General features: G+C 39.2%; 1 protein-coding gene across 1 annotated transcript; it reads right to left on the minus strand.

Moving 5' to 3' along the window:
• Window positions 1–7501: 7501 nt before the first annotated feature.
• Window positions 7502–16813, minus strand: si:ch211-67e16.4 (uncharacterized). Its single transcript, XM_063006383.1, has 3 exons — window positions 16098–16813; window positions 13618–14004; window positions 7502–8054 (listed from the first exon to the last, which is right to left on the minus strand). The coding sequence occupies exons 1-3, from the start codon at window positions 16699–16701 to the stop codon at window positions 7537–7539; spliced, it is 1509 nt and encodes a 502-aa protein (XP_062862453.1). The 5' UTR covers window positions 16702–16813; the 3' UTR covers window positions 7502–7536.
• Window positions 16814–19636: the final 2823 nt, after the last annotated feature.

Here is a 19636-nt window from a genome sequence, read left to right on the forward strand (position 1 = left end):
AAAGGGCATTCATTATTTAGATAAATAAAAGATAATCACAAATACCGTATTTTTTTTTTTTTTTTAAGAGAAATAATAAAAGGAAACTTTGTCATAATTTCGTATCATGAACCCGGTATCGTGAATCGCATCGCATCGCGGGTAGAGTGTATCGTTACATCCCTAATAAATTGAAAACAGAAATGCATAATTTTTCTACATTGTTTTTAAGGAAATGCCAAAACATTTCTACTAAAGACAAAAAGGGGTTTTTATTAATCATTTATTTAAGCATAAGAAAAAAGACGTTTAAAAAGTACAATAAATGACATCTGTTGGAGATTGACAGTGGTAGTGTTTTCAATAAAATGTTTGCATCTTAAAATGATTTTTTGATTAAAAAAAATCTACTCTACATTCCTTCAATCCAACACTGTTTTTATAATGAGACAGAACTGACCGTTTATAATTATCTTATCCTTACAACGTCAAAGCAATAAAAGTTCATATAATGGAAAACGAGATTCTCAATGTTTTTTTTTCTCTAAAAAAAAATGAACATATAAAGTGGATGATATGATGAGTCATTTAAAGGAAAAATCCAACATTAATCACACACACACAAAATGCTATTGAACTACACTGATAGCTTGTAAACCATGAAGGTTATATAGTTAATATGGTTAAAGTTAATCAGCTTTATATATATACAGTGGCAAGAAAAAGTATGTGAACCTTTTGGAATTTTATGGTTTTCTGCATTAATTTGTCATAAAATGTGATCTGATCCTCATCCAAGTCAAGCGTATTGACAAATATAATGTGCCCAAAATAATAACACACAAAAATAAATTTTCTTTCAGGTCTTTATTGAACACACTCATTCAACATTCAAAGTGGTAGTGGAAAAAGTAAGTGAACCCTTGGAATTAATAGCTGCTTGACCCCCCTTGGCAGCAATAACCTCAACCAGGCGCTTCCTGTAGCTGTGGATCAGACCTGCACATCGTTCAGGAGGAATTTTAGCCCATTCTTCCTGGCAGAACTGCTTTAGCTCCGTCATGTTCCTTGGACGCCTCATGTGTACGGCTCTCTTCACGTCAATCCATAGCATTTCTATAGGGTTGAGATCTGGGCTCTGACTTGGCCACTCCAAAAGGCGGATTTTGTTTTTCATAAGCCATTCTGTTGTGGACTTGCTCCGGTGTTTTGGGTCATTGTCCTGTTGCATCACTCAACTTCTACAGAGTTTCAGCTGGCGTACAGACACTCTCACATTATCCTGTAGAATTTTTTTATACACTTGGGAATTCATCTTCCCCTCAATGACTGTAAGCTGGCCAGGAACCTGATGCAGCAAAGCAGGCCCAAATCATGATGTTCCCTCCACCATACTTGACGGTTGGGATGATATTTTCATGATGATGTGCAGTGCCTTTTTTACGCCAGATGCGTGTTCTTTCCAAATAGTTCAATCTTAGTTTCATCTGTCCACAAAACATTATGCCAGTACTGTTGTGAAGTGTCAATGTGCTCTTTCGCAAACTTCAGGCATGCAGCAATGTTCTTTTTAGTAAGCAGCGGCTTCCTTCGTGGTGTCCTGCCATAGACACCCTGCTTGTTCAAGGTTTTACGAACTGTAGACTCATGAACACAGATGTTAGCCTGTACCAATGCCGCCTTTAAATCTTTGGCTGTCACTCGGGGTTGTTTCTTCACCTCATTGATGAGTCTCCGTTGTGCTCTTGGGGTCATTTAGACTGGGCGCCCACTTCTTGGCAGAGTAGCCACAGTCCCAAATTGTCTCCATTTGTAGATTGTTTGCCTTACTGTAGACTGGTGAATTTCTAAAGTCTTTGAAATCACTTTGTAACCCTTTCCAGCTTTATGTAAATCAACAATTTTTGATCGTAGATCCTCTGAAAGCTCTTTTTGGCGAGGCATAACTTACATACGCGTATCCTTCTTGTGTGGAGCAAACTCAAAAAGTCTAAGTGGTTTTTTATCAGTCAAAGTAGCTCTAGTCCACACCTCCAAACTCATTTTCTTAACAAGACTCCAGGTATGCTAACACCTGACTCCAATTAGCTTTTTTGAGATCATTAACTCAAGGGTTCACATACTTTATCCACTAGCACTATGATGTTTTTATTGTTGTTCTCAATGAAGACATGAAGTATTACAATTTTTGTGTGTTATTATTTTAGGCACATTATGTTTGTCGATACGCTTGACTTGGATGAGGATCAGATCACATTTTATGACAAATTAATGCAGAAAACCATAAAATTCCAAGAGGTTCACATACTTTTTCTTGCCACTGTATATATATATATATTAGGGCTGTCAAACGATTAAAATTTTTAATCGCGATTAATCTCAGAATTTCATATAGTTAATCGCGATTAATCGCATAAAAAAAAATCTGTGTAAATGTTATAGAAAACAAGGATTTTTATGTGAAATGTTACAGTTAAAATGGTGAACACATTTTATGCTAAATGTACTGATGTTAAAAACTGCTGGGACAAGAGAAAACTGTAAGGGAGTTTTATTCACTCACATACTAGGCAGTATATGTCAGATTGTAGTTTAGAATTTCTCCATCAGCAAACATTGTAGATCAGCGGTGCTTTAGGTGGGATAAGGCGTAGTTATTGTAACAGACTTTTCTGTGGTTGTATTGTGACAATGGTTTGATGGCCGTTTCTACACGAAGTGAGTGTGTTTTGACCCTTTGGGGCTTCCATAGCGCATGGACTAACGTGCTTGACTCAGCTTTCCGGTATTTGGTACCTTAACAGAATAAGTTAATAAAAGTGTTCTGCTCCCGACAACTTGTGAATATAGCGTGTATTTATTTCTTTATAAGTGCATCACTACAACGCTCGGTTACATTATGTTAACAAACCGCAAATGAAAAACGGTGGCAAGTCCGACATTAAAACGTTTGTTTTAACATAATGTTAACATAATGTAACCGAGCGTTGTAGTTCTACCAGTCAAGTCTCAACATTAACTAGAATTTGCGTTAACGGCACTATTATTTTTAATCGCGTTAAATTGAAATCGCGTTAATGCGTTATTATCGCGTTAACTTCGACAGCCCTAATATATATATATATATATATATATATATATATATATACATACACAGGGTGGGCCATTTATATGGATACACCTAAATAAAATGGGAATGGTTGGTGATATTAACTTCCTGTTTGTGGCACATTAGTATATGGGAGGGGGAAAACTTTTCAAGATGGGTGGTGACCATGGCGGCCATTTTGAAGTCGGCCATTTTGGATCCAACTTTAGTTTTTTCAATGGGAAGAGGGTCATGTGACATCAAACTTATTGAGAATTTCACAAGAAAAACAATGGTGTGCTTGGTTTTAACGTAACTTTATTATTTCATGAGTTATTTACAAGCTTCTCTTTGTTTACAGCCATTGACATGTCGCAGAGGTTAACACGTGAGGAGCGGATAGAAATTGTGTTGATGTCTGGTAAACGCAGTACCCGGGTCATTGCAGCAGATTTCAATGCAAGACACCCTACGAGACCACCCATCTCCCATGCTACAGTTAGCAAACTGCTTGCCAAGTTTCGTGAAACTGGTTCAGTGTTGGATTTGCCAAAATGTGGACGCATGAAAACTGTCACTAATGAAGAAACATCAGTGGCTGTCCTAGCTTCATTCAGCAAGAGCCCACAGCGTAGCACTCGCCGCATGTCACTGGAGAGTGGCATCAGTCAAACATCCCTTCGGCGGATATTAGCTACTCACAAATGGCACCCTTACAAACTCCAGCTGCTGCAGCATCTCAACGAGGATGACCCAGATCGGCGCACTGAATTTGCAGAATGGGCAAAACAAAAATTGGAACAGGACCCTCAGTTTACACAGAACATTTTGTTCAGTGATGAGGCAAACTTTTATGTGAATGGTGAGGTTAACAAACAAAACCACCGCTATTGGTCTGACACTAACCCACATTGGATAGATCCCTCCAAGACTGGAACACAAAAATTGATGGTATGGTGTGGTATATGGGGTACAAAGATAGTGGGGCCATTCTTCATCAATGGAAACCTCAAGGCCACTGGATATTTGAAATTGCTACATGATGATGTGTTTCCCTCTTTATGCACTGAAGCTGGCACGTTCCCTGAGTTTTTCCAGCAAGATGGTGCACCACCACATTATGGGTGTCAGGTCCGAGCATTCCTAGATGAACAGTTTCCTGGAAAGTGGATTGGTCGTCGTGGGCCAGTTGAATGGCCCCCAAGGTCTCCCGATCTGACCCCCTTAGACTTTTATCTTTGGGGTCATCTGAAGGCAATTGTCTATGCTGTGAAGATACGAGATGTGCAGCACCTGAAACTACGGATACTGGAAGCCTGTGCTAGCATTTCTTCTGCGGTGTTGCTATCAGTGTGTGAAGAGTGGGAGAAGAGGGTTGCATTGACAATCCAACACAATGGGCAGCACTTTGAACACATTTTATAAGTGGTCAAAAACTTGTAAATAACTCATGAAAGAATAAAGTTACGTTAAAACCAAGCACACCATTGTTTTTCTTGTGAAATTCTCAATCAGTTTGATGTGTCACATGACCCTCTTCCCATTGAAAAAACTAAAGTTGGATCCAAAATGGCCGACTTCAAAATGGCCGCCATGGTCACCACCCATCTTGAAAAGTTTTCCCCCTCCCATATACTAATGTGCCACAAACAGGAAGTTAATATCACCAACCATTCCCATTTTATTTAGGTGTATCCATATAAATGGCCCATATACTGTATATATATATAATTAATTAACTGTTTTTTGTTTTTCAAAAAAGACAGAAATTGTGATTTTTGGTCACTTAACAAGCTTAAGTCTGCACTCCTTTAGTAAACCAGCTACACCTCTATCTGGCTCTGCCCCTAATTCAGCTCAGCTGAGTCCTGTGATTGCAGTGCGTCCTGAACCCTTGAGTTTCTGTAATCTCCTCGGCCTCAGTGTTGAATTTTTGTTGGTGGTATTGGTTGGTATTTTGCTGCAAATGGCTGAAAAATGGTGAGTGAGATAAAGCCCTTGTTTTGTGTACAGTACAAACAGTAAAACCTGATTATCAAACAACAAATTAACATCAAGTCTATCACAAACGTATCACGTTTTTAATTTAAGGTGGACTTTTCCTTTAAATGTGTCAGATCATTAAAAAACTAAAATAGTGAACACTCTCGGTGGCTCTTTGAGCCTTTTAAATCTTAAACAGCATTTCCAGCAGGTGAGCAGAACAAACTCTTGATCCTCTGCTGTCTACTAAAAATGCATAAACAAAAAATGGGTACTGGTGCTGTATGCAAGATTTAAATTCACCATTTAAAGCCGGTATCATCCTGCCTGTAGTGAGGAAAAATGGGTGGCTGTGTTTCAAATGGTATACTACTTATACTACTTATACAAAGCAGACTCAAGCGCAGTGTGTAATACACGATATAAACACATTTCCCAGTATTCTACGATAAAACAAAACTGGATGGGGTTTGTATTATCCTCTGTTTAAGGGTTTGTTTAGTGTCATGAAGCAAACACTGAAAGTATGGATGATGCATTAACAGAAAATGCTGATTATTTTGTATGGTTTACATGCCTTCCTTAACACTTGTGCTACACCTAATCAGTTTGTTACAATCTACATGTTGTTCTACTGGCATTTACTTTGCTGTGACTGGGTTTTAGCACTTTACTTGTACTCTACAGTGTGCATGTGTAAAACACGACCATATGAGTTTAAATACTTTTTGTCTTTTTACTAAAATCTTGATGCTTTTACTTTCTTACTTTAATTCAAGTACTTTTACTCAAGACGGTGTGTAATACACAATATAAACCAATTTCTCAGTATTCTACCAGACCTAACGATATCAAACAATGTTTATAAAAACTGAATGGGGTTTGTATTATCCTGTTTAAGGGTTTGTTTAGTGTCAGAGAGCAAACAGTGAAAGTATAGATGATGCATTAACAGAAAATGCTAATTATTTTCTATGCTTTATATGTCTTCCTTGACACTTGTGTTTTTGGTGTCATTCTGGATAATACACTCTTATCCACTAAGACTAGCCGGCTACAATCGACCAGTTTGTTACAGTCTACATGTTGTTTTAATCTTTTAGTAAGTCAAATGTTCTACTGGTATAAACAGAGCTGTGTGCTTTACTTGTACCCTACATAGTGTGCATGTGTAAAACACAACCATATGAGTTTAAATACTGTGTTTAAAGTAAAGACTAAAGACGGTGTGTAACATACAATAAAAATCAATTTCCCAGTATTCTACCAGACCTAACAATATTAAAACTATGTTTATAAGAACTGGATGGGGTTTGTATTATCCTCTGTTTAAGGGTTTGTTTAGTGTCATGAAGCAAACACTGAAAGTATGGATGATGCATTAACAGAAAATGCTGATTATTTTGTATGTTTTACATGGCTTCCTTAACACTTGTGTTGTTAGTGTCATAGTGGACAGTACACTCTTATCCACATCTGACCAGTTTGTTACAATCTACAAGTTGTTTAATCTGTTAGTAAACCAAATGTTCTACTGGTATAAACAGAGCTGTGAATAAGTTTTAGCACTTCACTTGTACCCTACACAGTGTGCATGTGTAAAACACAACCATAACAGTTTAAATACTTCTTGTCTCTTACTAAAACCTAGATGCTTTTAATTTATTTCAAGTACTTTTACTTGAGTCTGGATTTTGGCTACTATAGCTCCGCAAATCAAATATGTAATACCAGGAATCTTCAAAAAGTTTCTGCACTTTTATATTTTGGTTATAAGCGATGACTGTGGGGGGAGGAGTAATCGGTCGTGTCAGAGAGACTGAGAGACACTTATAGTCTGGATTTAGCTCCATCCGATTTCCATCTTTTTAGACACTCAAAGAAGCTTTAAGGGGAAGAACATTTTCATGTGATGTCAAGGCAGTTGTAGCCTAGTGGTTAAAATACTGGACTAGTAAGCATAAGGTTGCTGGTTCAAACCCCACCACTGCCAGATTGCCACTGTTGGGGTACTTGAACAAGGCCCTTAAACCTTCTATTGCTTAGACTGTATACTGTAAGTCGCTTTGGATTAAAGCGTCTGCTAAATGCCAATAATGTAATGTAAATGTCAAAGCAGCATCAGTGGCTACACGCTCAACTAAAAACATTTTTTGCTGGCAGCATTAAAAAGTTGGTACAACGCTGTTAAAAATAAATCGTAAGGTGACGATGTAGAAAAGTGATGTTATTTGTTTTTAAAAGTCTTAATAAATAGAGTTAAAAAAGTGAGGAAACCATTGTATTTAACTACCAGTTTAAGTACAAGAATTTAGATCAATATCTATATTCAAATAACTCTTATATACTGATTGTTCCTATATACTGCACACTATTGCAAGAGCCGTATGCAGTACACCATTTAAAACACAGCCACTAACAAATATCTTACAAAAAATTAACTTCACAGTATCTCTGTCCTAAAATCTAATTTATAACACATCCGATCACTGGTAGGACTCTGATCCGGTTGCTGAAGTTCTCTGCTGCAGAAATGCATTGGCGCCAGGCTGCATTTGACCCTCAGTCATGCCGAGTCTCTGTGCTGTCAGTAGAGGACTGGTGCCCATCTGCAGTGGCATGGTGTACACCCCAGACTCGGACTGAACCGCGCCCAGGCTAATGTTTCCCTGCTGCATGGTGGCGACCCCTCTCCTCCTGCCATTGCGCTGGGCGTAGAGTACCTGTGTGCTGTTGAAATGTGCCGTCTGTGCCATCAGACAGGCCTGCAGCTTGCGTTTGGCTCTCCAGCGAGCCACTCGGAGTCGAGTCTTCTCTCTGCGCTCCTTCACCAGGTCGGCCAGGAGAGCCTGAGGGAGGCTCTGTTCCAGCTCCCGCCGCCTCGTCTCGCTGCGTTTACGCACCTCGTTCCGTTTGCGCTTGTAGTCCTCGTACACGGTCAGGTCTTTACAGTAGGGACGCATGTGTCTCTGTGTGCCAGCTACAGCCAGCTGAGACTGAGTGTCTGAAAGCAGATTAAAACAAATAGAAGGGGCTAGTTTTAGGGTCAGCTAAGTTGGGGACACAGTGGAAAGGGAATACATGGCCCAGAACCTAAAGTTCTGTAGGCAGGGTGACTTGCACAAAACATTAAGTACATTTATGTCTATATAAAAGTGCAAATAATGTAAGTCTAATTTGTCTAATGAATTTTAATGAGGAAAAAAATACACAAAATGTAAACGCACACTAATACATATTTGTGGCCTAAAATATCCTAATATACATGAGAATTCAAAACAGAGTGGAACTTAATCATGGAATTAAAAAATAATAAATCTGATACACAGAGCACCTCTAATTCTGTGTTTGGAAAACAAAAAACACAAAATTCTGCAAACTGCCCAAACCAAAGAATAAAGATCTGCCAACTACATGTTAGGACGTGACCAGTAAAAAAACACCAGGCTTAGGGTAAGGAGAGCCGTATTCAAATAATGACCAGTTTACCAAGTTGCAAAAACAGAAACCAAGTTTTAATAACAAAACAAATAATTGGCATACACATAAATATATGGGTAAATGTAAAATGTTAAGCGCTGCTTAGTGAATATGCAAAAACCTCAAAATGAGTTAAAAAGGCCAACTTTATACAATATCACATTTATTTTTAATTAACGACATTTTACTACTAATCAAACTATTAAATCTAACACTTTAAATGCATTGTTATACCATTTCTTTGTATTTTTTGTATTTTTAATGACAAACTATTGCACACTATTCCTAATAAGTGGACAAGAATTTCAAAATGAGCCATATATCCTGTTGTTCCATGATATGCACATGTCTCCTTTAGTCCTTACAGATTAAATGTATGTGCAGTCCACTGTTGCTTACCTAATGTAAACAATAAGGTACATGTTACATCTGGTAATTCTCAGGACGTCATTATTTGTCCTTTTTACACCAATTTCACATCACTTGGCTCCAATGTACATCGTTTTAATTGCTTGTGATATAAAAATTAATTAATCCCCACTACACCCAAAACCTGAGTACTTGTTTACATTTTCAGCATTTAGCAGACACTCTTATCCAACGCGACTTACAGTACTGTGACAGTATACTGTCTAAGCAATTGATGTTTAAGGGCCTTGTTCAAGGGCCCAACAGTGGCAACCTGGTAGTGATGGGGCTTGAGTCAGCAACCTTTTGATTACTTGTCCAGTACCTTAACCGAGTACCAGTACAACTGCCCTAATATCTTGGAGATAATCTACAATGCACTGCAAACTTTGTCTTCAGCTACAATAAAACACTGGAAAAATACATTTTAACAATTCAGATTTATTTGAATTTCACTCTTTAAATAAACACAGAGGCAATAATTTAGAGGTAATAATTTACACATCTTACAACTTTTTGTACTAAAAACTTACAACTTTTTACAGTACTAGACATCCAACAACAAATAGGCATAAAATAATTACAAATAAGACAATTTACAATGGATCTAGCTTTGTTGCTAAGGTAAATGAAACATGAAAAATGTAAAGTATTAAACTCTTTTAAAATAAAAAAAATTATAATAATGTACAGTATCTGACTGTCTGGTGCCATCTGGTGATGAAAAGAAGGAATTACACGTCCCATCTTTTCCACTACATACACCTGATTCTAATTCATTAATCACTAATCTCATAAAATCCTCATGTTGTAACCATACATACACTATACAAACATACACCGATCAGCCATAACATTAAAACCACCTCCTGGTTTCTACATACACTGTCCATTTTATCAGCTCCACTTACCATATAGAAGCACTTTGTAGTTCCACTGTTTCTCTACATACCTTTTTAACCTGCTTTCATGCTGTTCTTCAATAGTCAGGACCCCCACAGGACCACCACAGAGCAGGTATTATTTGGGTGGTGAATCATTCTCAGCACTGCAGTGACACTGACATGGTGGTGGTGTGTTAGTGTGTGTTGTGCTGGTATGAGTGGATCAGACACCGCAGTGCTGCTGGAGTTTTTAAACACCGTGTCCACTCACTGTCCACTCTATTAGACACTCCTACCTAGTTAATCCACCTTGTAGATATAAAGTCAGAGACAATCGCTCGTCTGTTGCTGCTGTTTGAGTCGGTCCTCTTCTAGACCATCAGTGGTTACAGGATGCTGCCCACGGGGCGCTGTTGGCTGGATATTTTTGGTTGGTGGACTATTCTCAGTCCAGCAGTGACAGTGAGGTGTTTAAAAACTCCAGCAGCACTGCTGTGTCTGATCCACTCATACCAGCACAACACACACTAACACACCACCACCATGTCAGTGTCACTGCAGTGCTGAGAATGATCCACCACCTAAATAATACCTGCTCTGTGGTGGTCCTGTGGGGGTCCTGACCATTGAAGAACAGAATGCAGAGAAACAGATGGACTACAGTCAGTAATTGTAGAACTACAAAGTGCTTCTATATGGTAAGTGAAGCTGATAAAATGGACAGTGAGTGTAGAAACAAGGAGGATATATACACAAAACTTTAACATATAACATTCATAATTGTACTCTTCTCCTTTGAAGTTGTCTAGCTTTCACCCAACTCTGTTGCAACATAATCCTCTTGTCCAGAGGCAGGAGTCTAGTGGACGCTATCGCCCCTCTGGCTTTTTTCTCCCGGTACCTGGAAAAATGGGCTGACATTATTATTATTATTTTAACCATAAGATCCTATATAAAAAAAAGTTACTCTTGGTATTCTACTCCAACAATAAGTAATGGTTAACCTTCGCCGTCTTTCCGCGAGCATGGCTGCTCTCTTAACCGGATCTGCGTTTATTCTCTCTCTGTATCTCCTGGTCTTTTCCATGTTGATTTGTTTATAGTCTAAAAACAACAAAAATTACATGTTACCTTTTATTCCTAATTTCACTCACAGCATGTAGGAAGACAATTCAACTACAGTTCGGTATATACAGTGGTGTAAATTATTTTAGCTCAATACACAAAACATTACCCTAAGTAAACAATTTATTTTATCCAACCACTATTTTACCCTAAAGTATTTACACTTGGTTACTCAGCCTTTAACAGCTATGACTGAAACAAAAGTGTTTCATCAATTTGATTTGAGGATTTGCACAAATGTTTAACCCACATGTGAACTACTCATTTCATTCTCGCAATAGAAAATGTTGAAAGTAAACTTAACTTTGTATACAATCAAATGATGCCTCAGCTTCAGCTCATGGACAGATAATCTGAAATTCACCTTATGTTCTGATAGAGGAAAATGACTTACTCTCTGATAAGAGCCAGTCCTCTAGGTTCTGAGGTGTCACAGAAATAGCCTTGCAACCTTTTTAAGACTGATGGCTGTAATATTTATTTATTAGGATTTTAACGTCATGTTTTACACACTTTGGTTACATTCATGACACTCGTCTCGTTACACAAGGTTCATTAGTTCACAAGTTTAATATCGAACACCGTTATGGACAATTTTGTATCTGCAGTTCACCTCACTTGCATGTCTTTGTACTGTGGGAGGAAACACACAGACACGGAAAGAACATGCAAACTCCACACAGACCGCTCCACCTGGGGATCGAACCCAGGACCTTCTTGTTGTGAGGTAACAGTGCTACCCACTGAGCCACCGTGCCACCCGTGATGGCTGTAATAAAGCCTGGCCAAGTAACTAATAGCATAATCACTTTTATACTGGCTGTTTAAAATCATTTAAGCTGAAACTCATGTAACACATGCTAATACATAACTGTGGAAATGAAATACTTTTACACCACTGTATATGTTCATATTTATTCCAATTATTAAACAGTAGAGATTGTGGCTCACCTCTTGATCTGATCTCGAGCTCTTCAAACACACTGGACATGTTGAAACCTCAAACCAGCAAGAGTCTTCGTGTCAGTGCTCATTTATTATAAATGAACATTTTAAATCACCAAGTTAACACGTGTTATTAGTTCTGTGAAGTGTTTAAGGTACTGGACTAGTGATCAGAAAGTTACTGGTTTATACCCCACACTTGCCAAGTTGCTCCTGAGCAATGCCCCCTAACAATCAATTGCTTCAGTCACAATTGTAAGTCACCTTGGATCTCATCTTATAAATGTAAAACAAACATATAATGTAACTTTATTCAACCCAGTAAAATTGGTGAAATCTGACTAAAAGCCTGTGGAGTAGGAAAAAGCAAAAAGATCATAAAATCTGATGATTGTGTGTTCCAGATAATCCAGCAACTGTTCCAGACAAACAGAGCCACACACACACAAACACCACGTTTGTGGTTATTTATTCTGCACATTGCTGTGTGGACACAGTGTGTGTACTTGACTGGCCTGCCCATCGTGAAGTGGAAGAACAAGTATCAGGCAAGAACAGGTGAAAATTCCACTTGCAAAGCTTTAACAATTAGGAACAATTAGAAAAGATGATGGAACAGTGGTGAACACACCTCTGTCCCAACTTTTTTTTGGAGAGTTTGCAATTATCAAATTCTAAACTTGCAACAAAATACACAGATTATTGATTTTACTGCATTTTACAAATATTCCCAACCTTCCTGGAAATTGGGTTCATAATTAGAAAATTTTTACTTGTATGCAAACAATATTCATAGACAAAGTACAAACAGCCATTATCAGTGACTTTGCTATACTTAAAAGGGATGTAAAGATATGAGCATTGGTTTTTTTAATGATACGTGGTCTCAATACAATGCTGAAATATTAAGACTGAACAATGCTCAGCAAATCAAACGTCACTGTAAATTTTTTATACAGTAATAGATTGAAATACAACAAATGTAATGTCGGTATTTATAATGTATATACTGATTATGGTTAAGTGATGTTTAGTAACGATGTTACAGAAGATAAAACAGAAAAAATCACAAAAATAATCTACTAATATAATACTGAATTGATAATATTAATTTTCAGCACAATTATCACTCTACCTGTCTGATTCAGACTTGCACTTACACACACGAGGGAGATTTTAGTGATGAATTTAAACGATACACTGTTTGGTTTAAACACTTGCATGTTTGTGTTTTTTTTTTTTCTGTATCAAAAAGGCATCATATCATGGAGCGGTTTTGTTGATGCATATTAAATCATGCAATTCGTCAGTATCAGTACACCTTTAATTCTTCTATTATAGAATAATGTAATATTGTGGTTGGTTGCTACAGTTATCCATTATACTGTATGTAAGTAAAAGAAATATTCAATTCTAGCTGTTCTGTCTTTTGTACTTGTACTGTTAAGTCTTTGTTGTATCATGCTACTGGGGCTTTAACTATCTTTGGTATCAGTAAAGTACTGACCAACTGACCGACCCACCAACAGTAATACCCCCCCCCCCCCCCCCTTCTATGTTCAGTTCACTCTCATCTAGGCCTGTTTCGTTTAATCAGTGCATGTTACCTGTTCATTCATTTTGGTTTAATACAGGCATTAAAATAGTAACAAAGATCCATTTGTGCACTAACATTATATATATGGAGATGATAATCAATCAGTTCTTATAAATAAAAAGACTTACATGTGCTTGGAGTCACACCCATGAAGACTGAATGTTCAGTGACCGATGAACTGGGGATCTGGAGGCACTGTTTGTTCGCTGGCAGCTCCATGGTCATTCCTGCTCCTCCCATGTCCTGCTGCAGCTCTATAACCGGACCCTCCGAGGTGGATGGGTCGACTTGCTCCTGCTTCACCTCAACAATTTCAACTTCAGCTTCCTCCTGTTTGACTTTAAGAGGAGGCGCTATGCAGTCTGATGTGGCTGGGTTTAACGCTTCACTCGTCTGAGCCACAGGGAGAAGGTTCAGGTCTGAGAGGTCTGTGTGTTCGGCTTCTGCGGATGTCTGTGGCGTCGGACCCCACAGAGGATCGTGGTTTTCCGGCACAGTAATGTTCACCGTCTCCACTGCAAACAAAAAAAACAGACACAAATGAATAGTACTATAGTTTGTATATCATCCTTTTAGAAAAGAAACTACTTTTTTTTTTAAAGGAGAGACTTTACAAACCCCATAATTAATAAATGCAATAAAACAATATAAAACATTTATGTAACTTAAAAAAATGACAAGATTGCAAATAATTTTGGTTTTTCCTCATTTAACATATTTATTACTGTAACAAGATTCAGGAAATCTGGAGAAATCTCAGTCAGTGTAGGGCACAAGTGGAAACCACCTTTGAGCCCTCAGATGCCACTGCATGAGAAAGTCATGCTCCTGTGATTATTTATTTATTTAATTGGGATTTATTTGTTTATTTATTTATTAGGATTTTAACGTCATGTTTTACATTTTGGTTACATTCATGACAGGAACGGTAGTTACTCATTACACAAGATTCATCAGTTCATAAGTTCAATATCAAACACAGTCATGGACAATGTGGCATCTCCAGTTCACCTCACTTGCACGTCTTTGGACTGTGGGGGGGAAACCGGAGCTCCTGGAGGAAACCCACACAGACACGGGGAGAACATGCAAACTGCACATAGGAAGGACTGGGGATCGAACCCAGGACCTTCTTGCTGTGAGGCGACAGTGCTACCCACTGAGCCACTGTGCCGCCCTATTTGGGTTTTAATGCCATGTTTAACACGTGTAACTTTATTGCAAGATAGTTATTAAGTTTTTGTCTGCTTATTGTATCTTATTATTTGTGTTACTCCTGTGATAAATAGCAACGTGAGTTTGGGAGTCTTTTGGAAAACTGTTCTTACTTAACACAGTCTACCGCTTCATTAGGAAATGCAACCTGAAACTCTAAGATTAAAGATTAAGATATCCTTTATTTGTCATATACACATACACAGTTGTACAGTACAATGAAATCCTTTCTTCGCATATCCCAGCTTGTTTGGAAGCTGGGGTCAGAGCGCAGGGTCAGGCATCGTACGGCGCCCCTGGAGCAGACAGGGTTAAGGGCCTTGCTCAAGGACCCAAAACTGGCTGCATAGTAAAGCCTGGATTTGAACCGCCAATCTTTGGTTTGATAGCCCAAAGCTCAACCCACTAGGCTACCACTGTCCTCAAAAGCTGATTCTGACTCAAAGCAGGTAGCAGTGCCGAGAATTGAACCCGAGAGCTCAGAATCTCGGCGCTGGTGGGGTAGCGGATCATGCCGTGGCGCCACCTGAGTGCTCTCTATTACACAAAGAGAAAACCATACATGAATTATATGCTTAAACGCTTTTAAGCTCATCTAAGATAGAAGCATGTGCTGTGGTCTGTTATGTCCACTGCTGCGTTCTCTTCACTGGCTTCCTGTAGCTGCACGCATTCAGTTTAAAACACTGATGCTCGCCTACAAAGCCAAAAATGGACCAGCCCCAAGCTACCTTCGTGGTCTCATCAAACCCCGCTCTGTACCACGCAACCTCCCAGCCACCAGTCTCGCTCGACTTGAGCCTCCACCCGGGACTAAAGGAAGACCAGCATCAAGGCTCTTCTCTGTTCTAGCACCCAAGTGGTGGAATGAACTTCCTCTGTCTGTCCGAACATCTGAGTCTCTTGCTGTCTTTAAAAAATGATTAAAAACCCACCTTTTTACTAAACACTTAAGCTGACTTGTACTTACTTACACTTCCATTTCTTAAAAAAAAAAAAAAACACTTACAGGTTTAGCAGATTTGTGTTCTTGGACTGTTGTCTACTTAAACTAGAGTAATGAAATGTTTACTATGGAAGCGCTTCTGTAAGTCGCTTTGGAGAAGAACGTCTGCCAAATGCCGAAAATGTAAATGTATATGCTAAAGCGTAAGTTATATTTCCATTAGTTTGGAAGTGTTGAAGTATTCCTATTGCCATGATACACATGAGATTAATCTGTTGATGCATGCTCAATAATCCAGGTACACAAATCCACAAAGTTGAATCAGTTCATCTGGACACAAGTTTGTTGTAGAGATACTCGGATTGAGTGACGACAAACTTGTGTCCAGATGAACTGATTCAACTTTGTGGACATGAGATTAATGTTTTTTTTTTTTTACTTTTTTACCTTTTAACCCCAGATGTGCTGCTGGTCCTTGCACCTCCTGGTTGTGGGGCTCATTGTTTGGGTAGGTCTCTGTTGGGGTGGGTTCCTGGTGAATCACAGTTTGGGGTTTGGCTGTATGAACTGGTTCTGAGGTGCGGGGTTTGGGGGCAGTAATAGGAACAGGGGCAGTAACTGGGAGAGGGGCAGGAGGGTGAAAATCACTAGGGGAGGTGGTTGAGGTGTTAGAAGATCTTCTGACGGTGGGGACCTGGTCTCTGCTGGGGTCAGCAGGAACATGCTGTGTGTTTGTAGATGTCGGTACTGAGAACTGACCCAGTGTGAGTCTGTGCTGCTGAACAAAAGCGTGTCTGTCTTCTTTAACGCTCACAGCGCTGATGTACTTCTGCCGCAGGATCTTCATCTGACACCGGGAGGTCTCCAACATTTTCCTGATGTCCTGGTTCTCCTTCTCTTTAGCCGACATTTCTCTGCGGAGCTGCTCGAATTTGAGACTCACCACCCGGATCATCTCACCCAGGACGGTCTCCACAGCGGCGTTTACTGCCTTCTCTATCACCACCCCCATCTGCCCTCTCATCAGAGAGATCGTCAAATTCACGTCCATACTCAATGCCTTCCGATTGTACCCGCTTTAATGGTTTATTTTGGATCTAAACACGTTATCCGCTTCATCAGAAGTCTTTAAATGCCCGATTTAAACCGACTCTAACGTTACCTTCCGTGTCCCTTGTTGTCTGGGTGCCACATCCCAAGAAAGCAAAACAGTCAGGCTTAGAATTGACTTCCAAATCGCTCCCGGTTTACCAACAAGTGCCCCTAGCTAGTGCGTACAGGCTCTTCTTTCACACCCTACAAAGTGCCCCTATGTAGCAAATAAAGAGCCAATTGAGACTCGACCTAAAGTAACGTCCGCTTTCTTCTTTGTTCTTACTCTCAGGTAGGAGAACGCGTTTTCAGCACAGCGGTTGAGTTTTACTGCCACCTACTGGGTAAGCACTGTAGACCTTAAATGGCCCGGTTGACCGTGTGTGGCTCAGTGTTTATAACAAGTTTTATCATGATCATGCTCGGGTGGGTCCGGAGCGCTGGAGTGCTCAGCACTCTGTTGCAGCAGCTCTCAACTACTTTGCTCTTTTCTGCTTTTTCTTTTTACTCTATTGTTGTATAGGTTGTATGAGGTTGTATAGGGCAGTTGTAGCCTAGTGATTAAGGTACTGGACTAGTAATCCAAAGGTCGCTGGTTCAAGCCCCACCACTGCCAGGTTGCCACTGTTGGGCCCTTGAGCAAGGCCCTTAACCCTCAATTGCTTACTGTCACAGTACTGTAAGTCGCTTTGAATGAAAGCGTCTGCTGAAAATGTAAAATGTATGACACTTTTTTTAATTGTAGTGATTCTGTATTTATTTTTTAAAACATGACAATTAATTGCATTACAGAGTCAGTATTTTATTTATAGATATATAGATAGATATAGATATAGATATAGATATAGATATATATATTTACATTTAATTTTACTCTATTTACTTTACTTACTGTACTTACACTGGACTGGAGTTGCTGTAACACTTGAATTTCACTTATGGGTATCAGTAAAGGTATCTTATCTTTATAAAGCACTAGTCTCAAGAGGATGTTATGCTAACCACTGCAGGGCACACTCACACCAACAGGCATGCTCTGGTGAGGTGAAAGAAAACCCAATGACCTGGAAAAAAAACCCAAAGGATAAACATGCCAGCCTCCTAACTGATGGTGACTGGAGGGCTCGTTTAAACGCAGTTCCTTGGAGCTGTATGGCACCGACTTATCCTGCTGTGACACTACACCAGAGATGTTCACAAGTCACAAAATACGAGTCCGAGTCGAGTCACGAGTCTTTAGGATAGTCCGAGTCAAGTCACGAGTCAGTATAAAAAACACAAAGCATATATTGGAAATGTAGCGTAAAAATAAACCAATAATCTGTAATTTCAGATAAAAAAACAACAGATTAGCGACCGTATTTTGCCGTTTTACTTCGTGTCTTTACTTTCCTAGGTACCAGTTAAAAGCTTCAACTGACGTTTTGTTTTTATTGCAAATTACGGCACAGTGGCCAAAATCCCAAACACAGCAAAATATCCATAACCACTGCTTACCTTACCTTGTTCCAGATGCTATTAAATTTATAAGCGTGTGTCCCATTAGGAATATAATCCGTTATTTTGTAAATGTGCTTATGATTAAAAACCTCCAAACTTTTCCCAGTTGTGAAGTAAAACACGAACTCGTTAGAAAGCCGATCAAGTGTTTCATTACCACATCATCTGTGTGACGCTGCAAACTAAATACATGCAAATAACAGCAATTCTTACTAATAATTAAAATCAGAAGGTCTGATTGGTTCAGAAAGTGGTTCTTTGAAGCATTAGTGCCAATTCTGTAGGAGCGTTCCATTCACATTATCTGTTACTGTGTAGTGCACAACGTAGGGTATTCCACCATTTTAAGTGAGATTCATATTCAAATGAGGGAGTAGGGAGCGACGCTTCATCACTACGCCGGAAGCTGGCTGGAACATTTACCCATTGCGTGCGTTGTGGGTTAAAACGGCTGGAGGGATATTAGAGAGCAGAAAATGACACGATCAGAATGATGTCGGATCATATATGACATGTACAGTGGTGTTAAAAAAAAATAGCAGTCCGACACCATTAACCTGATAAATCACTGTTTTTAGTAAAAATGCTATTTCTACATAGCAAAAAATTTACTTGAAAGTGTAGTAGAGTAATGAACACAAAACAAACCCAACAATTAGGACATGCATGCCACTCATTCTGAGTAATTGAAGCATTGACTGAAAGGGGCTTGTTCAAAATAATAGCAGTGAGGAGTTCAATTGGTGAAGTCATTCATTCTGCAAAAGAACGGGTGTCAATTTTGGCCCTTATTTAATGTAGGAGGGGGGCAAATGTTGCACAGGTTGGTCGTAGCACATTTCCTTCTGAAATACTGGGTAAAATGGGTTGTTCCAGACATTGTTCTGATGAACAGCATACTTTGTTTAAAAAGTTGATTGTAGAGGGAAAAACATACAGAGAAGTGCAGCAAATTATTGGCTGCTCAGCTAAAATTATCTCAGATGCCTTGAAGTGACAACCAAAACCTGAAAGACGCAGAAGGAAGCGTGGAACTACTGTTCGAATGGATCAAAGAATAGCCAAAATGGCAAATACTCAGCCAATGATCACCTCCAGAAAGATCAAGGAACATCTGAAGTTCCCAGTAAGTACAGAAGATGATTAAGTGAAACCAATTTACCAGCAAGAACTCCTTGCAAAGTCCCGTTGTTAAGAAAAAGACGTCCTGAATGGGTTCAGATTTGCCAAGGAACACATTGACTGGTCCAAAGAGAAATGGCTCAACATTTTGTGGACTGGTGAAAGCAAAATTGTTCTTTTTAGGTCTAGTGGCCGTAGACAGTATGTCAGACGACCCCCGAGCACTGAATTCAAGCCAAAGTTCACTGTGAAGACAGTAAAGCATGGTGGTA

Source organism: Trichomycterus rosablanca, chromosome 12 (assembly GCF_030014385.1).
Source record: "Trichomycterus rosablanca isolate fTriRos1 chromosome 12, fTriRos1.hap1, whole genome shotgun sequence".
Lineage (NCBI taxonomy): Eukaryota > Metazoa > Chordata > Actinopteri > Siluriformes > Trichomycteridae > Trichomycterus > Trichomycterus rosablanca.